The following is an 8,433-nucleotide window of genomic DNA, read 5'->3' as shown; positions in this document are numbered from 1 at the left end:
CATATATATATATATATATATATATATATATATACATAGAACTGTACTTAAGTGTTTAAGTAAAATAAAGATGACACCAGGACACTGATTGAAAAAGAGATGTTAAGCTAATCAATTTACACAAACAGGTATGGAAAATTATCTTAAATAAATATTAAGTTTTAGGAAAGTTAGGGTTCAACCTACATGAGAGAAATAAGCAAAAAATATAAATTATTTTTCTGACAGACATGAAATCCAGTGATCAGAGATCATTGATTCCAGGATCTAGATTGATTCCACAAGGTTGAACAGTGTTTAGATTAGCAATCCAATAAGCTTCTTTTATTTCTCTATCGGCTTTAGTTTTCAATCCTGTTTCGATGCAGATGAAAGTGACACTTTTAAAAAGTGCTCGGGTTATAGGGTTTTTATCATTTTATAGTCAGGAGTAAGATATCCAATGTAGCTGTGTCATGATGTTAATTATTTTTTCTCAGTTTTACAGCTTAATCAATATACAGAATTTCATATAGTGTGTGCAAAAATATAGGATCCAAATTATTTTATAGTTTAATTAACCAAGCACAATGTCGAGTAAAGATCTTACTTTAATATAACTTTTAACTGTTCTTCTGGTTGTATATAATATATAGACTTTCCTATTGTTCTTGTTGATTTTTCTACATTCCCACTTTCCCCCAGTGATTAATAGTTGACTATACCATGATATGCAAACTTACTTACATGATAATCTAATGTGTTTTGTAAAGTGCATTACACGTTTCCCAGAAAAGTCAACTATTTACCTGAAAGGAGGAAGAGGGAAGTCAACAAAATTATTATAAAGTCAGTATCTTGAGAAATATACATATAGGTCATGGTGGCAATTATGTATTTGAATTTATTCTTAGAATAAAATATAAATTTTCTGGAAAACAATCATAGTTTGGCCAGTTCTTACAAGTTAACCATCTAAAAATCAGTTTGTATTTTATGTTGTTTGTTTTTTTTCCAACATACAATTATTAGAGCTACAAAAATATTCCTTTTGAAAAATATTAAAAAGTTTTTCTTAATTGAAATATTTCAAAATTAATTAAAATGTGAATAAGCAATGGAAATAAGTACTGTGGTAAAAATGACCTAATTAAGGTAATGAAGTGTGAAAGTTCTTTAACCATAACAAATGTGATGAAACATTTTTCTAGTAATTTTGTTATGCCATGGTTATAAGTGTGATACTTTTTGAAAGCCAAAAAAAAAAAACCATGTCGTTTTAATTGACTGCTTGTTTAGAATATATATTCTAATATGATGATTTTCTTCATATAACTATAGACTTTAACTATAGAGTTTCATGATAGTAATATGTGCTACATTTTGTGTCTGAGTTAAAAAAAGAAAATGGAAGAGAGTAGTTAAATGTTTGAGGTGGGGAGAGGTGCATGCAGTTTGTTGATTGGAAAATGATTTAATATTTTTGTTCAAACTAGATAAGCAATAGAAAGTTTTTATTATGATTGTGTTTTTAATTTTTAATGTATTAATGTGTGTTACAATATTTTTTTCAGTGAATGATCCTTTTTACGCAAGAGAAACAAGGTAAGCTATAATTGTTTTTACAGAATGTAATAACAAAATATCTGAAGGGATGGGATCATGTATTATTCTTCCTTAGCATCATCTTTTACAGAAATGCTCAGTTTGTTAACATGGTTTAATATAGTATTTTGTCACTTTGTGGATACTCCACCTGTGATATCCAAGATTCATTTCACCTCACCTGAGGGTGGCTTTTCTTTACTTTTTTTGCAGGTTTAACGAGAATGTTTTTTTCTACCTTGTTTATAGATCAACAAAGGGAGAATTTCAAATGTAACAAGTAAATGACTGTCTTGTTTTTAGGGCTTGAATCATACACTTTTAACAATACATATGTATAGATGTAAGAAATGAAACAACACTACTAAACATACATGTAATACAACATCATTACAATATTCTGTCATCATTCATGGCCTTTTGTCTTTCTTGACAGTAAGTATATGGGCTTATAATGCTAAAAATTGGGTTTCAGTACTATCAGAATACAGTTAGCCCTTTGCATAGCTTTGTACTTAACAGTAAATAAGCAAATTAATCTCTATTTTAAATATTTCCTGTAGTTTAATTGAAAGGTAAAAGCAGGTTGAACAGTGATTAATTATAACTGTTTTAACATTTTGAGATTAACATTCTTAGACACAGTTTATTTCAAAAATATTAAATTTAGGTCAAAAGAATTATTTTGTGTTACATACAGCAACATTCCAACATTTCCTTATATTCATACTTGATTGAATATTTCTGTTCTTTGATTTTTATGCCAAGTTCTTAAAAATGTTATTTTGTTTTAAGTAGGTCATCTGATTCTGAGCAGCAGGTGTAGAATTAAGGAATAAAAAATAATAATAATCCAGAAAACTTTCCAATGTATTTTTGCATTATAAATATTTTGCAATGGTTGCTCATTAATATTGATATTCTGTTAAATTTAGATTTAATAATTTATGTTTTTATCTGTAGGGACTCATTTCGAAATATATTTGGAAAACCTTGTAGTGATAGATTGAAACCACCAATTTGGAAGGTCAGTGTTCATTAAAAATAGTTTTGTTATTATTATTCTTCAAGCCATGGCAAGTTATTCCAGTTACTTTAAAACATTTTGTTTATAAAGATCAAATCTTGTGGAATTTTTTTAAACTGTGCTTTAATTACCCTTTGTTGACATTAGGATACAAAGAATATTTACGGCATAAAGCATAAAAAATTTAAAATAATGCAATAGAAAGATATAAACAAAGATGATATAAAACCATTCTTCACAACTGTCATAATTGATCTTTTAAATTTAAAGAAATTTGGCTACAAGTTATGTGCAGTGTCAAACTAGTTTTGTTAAAGTTAAATTTAATATTTTCACTAAGAAGGGCTATGTGATTTGCTTCAGAAATTCCTTTTGAGTTACTGCTGACTTTCCTGTTTTGAGCAATTTGTTTGTTTTTTTAATACTTTCAGTCATCATTTAAATCATTGTTAGTGTTTTCTCACGTTACATAAAACGATTAGTTCCGTTAGACAAGATTGTATACGTATGGTATTATATAGGAATCAAATCAGATATACTTATTCAGAATGTTTATATTAAGTAGGTAGATGGTAAACAGCATATTGGGTCCAGCATGGCCAGGTGGTTAGAGCGCTCAACTCGCAATCTGCGGGTCGCGGGTTCAAATCCCCATCACACCAAACATGCTCGCCCTTTCAGCCATGGGGGCATTATAATGTGACAGTCAATCCCACTATTCGTTGGTAAAAGAGTAGCCCAAGAGTTGGCAGTGGGTGGTAATGACTAGCTGCCTTCCCTCTAGTCTTACACTGCTAAATTAGGGACGGCTATCGCAGATAACCCTCATGTAGCTTTGCACGAAATTCAAAACAAACAAACAAACCAGTCAAATTGGACCCTTGTTACCATTGGAGTACCTTGGGGGTCAGTGTTTTGGTCTTTGTTTTTTATTATTTACATTAATGTTATTGATAGGTTTATAATTAGTAAACTAATGAAACGTACAGATGACATTAAACTCTTGGATATATTTCAAATTGTTACACAGATAGAGTAATTTATATTAAAATGATTTTGGAGTCCGTATTTCTTTAAGCTTAGGTGAAGATTTCAACATATCTTCATTTAGATATTTCAGATACTTGTAGTGTTTTCTTCTATAAATATATATATATTATATGTTTTACTGTAAACAGAGGTCTTGGTTCCAATTCCATATGAAGAAGTGCGGTTTTTAAAATAGTAGCTGATTGTCAGTAGTTCCTATACTCAGTTAAGGTATAGAGAAAAATACTGAAGATTTAAATAATGTGACGTCAACAATATTAGTAAAGCCTAGACAACAATGTAATTGCAAACACAACGTACGACTCATACGGAGTTATGCAACCAATATCATGATGTGTCAAGTAAATTTAAAGTAGTTTTACTTCTTAATAAACAAATCAATTATATAGTAAACAAAAGTATAAAACACTACAATGTAGCACTTATATTTTAAAAGAAAATTGAGATCATGTTGAGAAACTTTATTCTACTTAATGTTATGCAAAAATATTTTATTTTTTAATAAGTACTGACTTGAGTATAAAATAAAAATACAAAGTACAAGAGGAAATAATGGTGTTCTGTAGTAATGAGCTCATTACAGAAGAAATGTTAATACATTTTTAGGTTTCTACTTTAAGAATGTGTTTGTTTATAAAGAACGCTTAAATGATAATTAACTGATAAAAACTTGGTTTTATGTTATAGATATTGTTTGCGTTTCAACTGTATAGTAGGTTTGCTGGCGCCGTGTGTGAAGTTCTTCGACGATGGTTGGATAGTCCAGAAATAACAGATGAAAGTAATGTTTCCATGGACTCTAGTAACTTATGGACCATACCTCAAGAGTGGAAACTTCCTGGTTATATACCAAAACCATTTCAAAGATATATAGCGAGATTTTGGCAAGAAAAGCTGTGCAGCATGCTGTGGGTGAAGGATATACATAAAACTTTACTGAGTAAAACATTCAAGGAAAGAACGGAAGAATATATTTTGTACAATTGGGAAGAAACATTTCTTACTAATTCCTCGGTTGATCAGTCATTTTCTTTTGAACATCACTGTAGTATATGTGGATATAGATCTTTTACACATGCACCAACTTACAACTCTCGTAGAAAGTGTGTTGATTGTACTTTTTCGCACGAACATTCAGACGTCTTATTGGATGGAAGGACTAATAATAAAGAGAAAAGATATCGTAGTGCAGATAGAGTTTTAAAGAAATCTTCGTCTCCTTGGAATAAATATTATAAAAATCAGGAAGAGCCAGAATATTCAAATATTCAAGATTATCCCTTCAACTCAAATTCATGTGTAGAAGACTTTTTTGAATTTCTCAATAGCCCCTGTGCAGTTGGTATGTGATGTTTTTTTGAGGCTGTTAGCTCATTAAGTTATCTCTACTAATTTTGATGTTTATGTAGGGGAAACTAAAGTAGTTTAAAATGTGATACATTTAAAAAAAAGTCAAATGAATTTTTCGTTTTATTAAAAATTCCATTCATTATTTTTTTAACAAACGGAACACATTTACGAATATACTTTTTTATTCTTCTTCTGTATAAATTTCTTATGCTTTTCATATAACCATGTGTCATTTTTTTTTCTTCTTTCAAAACACTTTTAACTCTATAGCTACGTGAAAAGTTTTTGCATCTCTCTAGAATTAGTCCACTAGTAGCTCAGGGGTAAGTATTTAGGCTTATAATGCCAAAAACTGGGTATCAATACCTGTGATGAAGACAGCACAGATAGCCCATTGTGTAGCTTTGTGCTTAACAATACAGAAACAAGCACAGTTATCAAATTTTAATTTATAAGGTTGATGAAACCTGTTGAATAATGTTTAAAGGCTGCATAGGAGAACATAAAAGTTAACTTGACCTTCAAGACCTCGTTGAGTCTGCCTGAGAGGATTACAGAAGACTCTAACCCTTTGAATGATATAATCAGATTTATCTGACTTGACATTTATAGCCATTTGGTGCGACAAGTGGATTCACCCCATGGTGTTACAAAAACTTTTCACCATAGTGCGACAATCGGGATACTCACACATCCTTGAAAATTCTGCCTTAGTATTGCGCGTGTGTGTATATCACTGAGCAAAAGCGCAACTAGTGGATTTTGATATTGGAAAAAATTGTAAATTTCATTTGTTAGAAGATAACTAACACTTTTCAAGAACCCACCCGAAATTTAATCACGCATTCAAAAGGTTAACAGTGATGAAATGAACTGCAAGTACTAAGCACTACTGCTAAGGCTTCCATTATATTTTGGCAATATCATTTTGTAGTATTTTGATTAAAATGATATTAAATGATAATGTAAATTATATCTCAGTCCTAAAATTCTAGAGTAACACTAATTCTTCAGTTACTTCTGGTATGTTGAAAAAATAAGTTTGTTAATACTTCCAACATTTCATGTTTTGTTTTATTGCATTTTTTTTCACCTTCAATGGTAAAATTTAAAAAAACCTATCGGAACTATACAGAAATTTGTAAGTACAAGAATTTGAAATAAGTTTTATTTATTCTTTGGTAGATTGTTTAGGCAGAGTATTCATGATGAGTATACTGGAATGGATGGCAATTGCCTGTTGTGAAAAATGCAAGTGTAGATGATGTCATTTCGAAAGTCTTCTGTCCGAAGACGAAAGATGCCATCCATTTCAGTTTACTCATCAAGTTTTATTTAGTTCATACATTTAGAATTCATTTTCACAAATTGTTAAAGTGGAAATTTAGAGTTAGGGAGGGGGTGAACCTAACCCACTAAGCTATTCTTCTTAGAAAAACTTTAAAAAATCATAGTGAGAATCATAAAGGGTTAGTTGACTTTATGTGATGAGGTGAAGGGTTCATCAAACTCCCAGATCTACCTGGTTGTGGACAGTTAGCCATAATTTCAATGTTGCCTGGTGAAAGCCAGTTTTTGTATAATCTTATGATCCTTGTCAAAATCTTTCAGTAATCCTATAATGTTATTTTAACTCCTTTTGGCCTTTCTTCACTTTAACCACTGCTATGTGATATATGGCTATGTTAGGGACATTGTAACCTACCAAATGATCATGTATACTATTCTGGTATAAATTTGATAAAGGTAAGTAAAGAAAACCATTATTTCGGAAGACACTATCTTATTGATCAACAATTTACATCAAGATTTACGTATTGTAAATGATATCTCATACTTCTTGTCCAATTAAAGAAAAAAAAAAGATAAAATTATGGAACAAGTTGAATTTAATATTATCTTCTGCCACCAGATGGTGCTAAGAAACTTGATTGTTTATAGCATAAAGAAAACAATTATTCAAACATTCAGTGGTGTCTTGCTGTAGCTCAAGCCTGTTTGATATATGTATGGTTCAGATGATTTATTTTAAAGATGAATGGTTGACTTTTTTTAACTTTGAAACAATTTAAATATCATAACAAAGAAGATAAACCAAGTTACTTTTGCTTAATGTTTGCCTCTGATTAGTAACTACAAGACTTTCATAAAGCCTTACCTGTAATTCAACCAGAATGTTTTGTATTCATGTACAATGCTTTACCTTACTGTGGAGATTGATATATTATTTATGTAATGAATCCAACATGCAATGGAAACAAACAAAAGATTGTAAAAAAATAACAATTATCCTTGAAAACAATGAGGTTATAGACAAATCTGTTCTTGCACTTTTAAATTTACCAGTAATTAATAGTAATTTTTTTTTCACAACAAAAATGAATGGTTAAACTACATAATACAACCATTTATTTCTATAAAAGCAGAACTTCCCTAAGTAATGTGCATGGTGGATTTTTCTTTTTCTTTATACAGCATTCAAACATTTAATTGAAGAAGAGAAACAAGAGAAAATTGATGCTGCCGCCAAGTTTTTCTTTGGTTTTGAACAGGCTCAGTCAGTCTATGAGGAAGAGGAAATTAGACCTCACAGAAGTAAAAGTAGATCTAAGGTGTGAATTTATGTTACGCGGTGTATAAAGCATGAACATTTTTAATGTATGTAGCAAGTGTACCGAATCCTCAACATAAGACGATATTAAAAAATCCACTTTTGACTCTAGCCTACAGTTGTAAAGGCTTTACCGAAATTCTGCTAATGCATTCTTGTTGCAGGGAAAGCCATATTGAGCCCATGATGAGTAAGCAATATTTTTACCAGTTTTATTTCAGTGTTTAGTCAAATTTTTTGCATACTGTTTTCTGAAGGTATAATTGAGTTTTGTAAGAGGAGATGTGGTTCTCAGACTTTGTCATTGTGAGCTTCCCTTTATGCACTTCACCATATTTTACGGTTTTGAGATTGGAGACCTTTAAAATTCAGGCTATCCTAGTGTAATGTGGTTCTCAGACTATGTCATTGTGTGCTTCCCTTTATGCACTTCTCCATATTTTACGGTTTTGAGATTGGAGACCTTTAAAATTCAGGCTATCCTAGTGTAATGTGGTTCTCAGACTTTGTCATTGTGAGCTTCCCTTTATGCACTTCTCCATATTTTACGGTTTTGAGATTGGTAGACCTTTAAAATTCAGGCTATCCTAGTGTAATGTGGTTCTCAGACTTTGTCATTGTGAGCTTCCCTTTATGCACTTCTCCATATTTTACAGTTTTGAGATTGGAGACCTTTAAAATTCAGGCTATCCTAGTGTAATGTGGTTCTCAGACTATGTCATTGTGTGCTTCCCTTTATGCACTTCTCCATATTTTACAGTTTTGAGATTGGAGACCTTTAAAATTCAGGCTATCATAGTGTATTGTGGTT

General features: G+C 30.8%; 1 protein-coding gene across 2 annotated transcripts in view; it reads left to right on the top strand.

Moving 5' to 3' along the window:
- LOC111086057 overlaps window positions 1-8,433 on the top strand; it is a 31,427-nt gene that overhangs the window by 10,571 nt on the left and 12,423 nt on the right. For both annotated transcript variants that reach the window (XM_022387455.1, XM_022387456.1), the window contains exons 6-9: window positions 1,554-1,584; window positions 2,548-2,611; window positions 4,349-5,003; window positions 7,487-7,623. In XM_022387455.1, coding sequence (XP_022243163.1) covers window positions 1,554-1,584; window positions 2,548-2,611; window positions 4,349-5,003; window positions 7,487-7,623 — 887 coding nt within the window. The remainder of the gene's footprint in view (window positions 1-1,553; window positions 1,585-2,547; window positions 2,612-4,348; window positions 5,004-7,486; window positions 7,624-8,433) is intronic.

The sequence above is a fragment of the Limulus polyphemus genome, unplaced genomic scaffold (genome assembly GCF_000517525.1).
Source record: "Limulus polyphemus unplaced genomic scaffold, Limulus_polyphemus-2.1.2 Scaffold814, whole genome shotgun sequence".
Lineage (NCBI taxonomy): Eukaryota > Metazoa > Arthropoda > Merostomata > Xiphosura > Limulidae > Limulus > Limulus polyphemus.
This window is presented reverse-complemented; position numbering and strand designations above follow the sequence as displayed.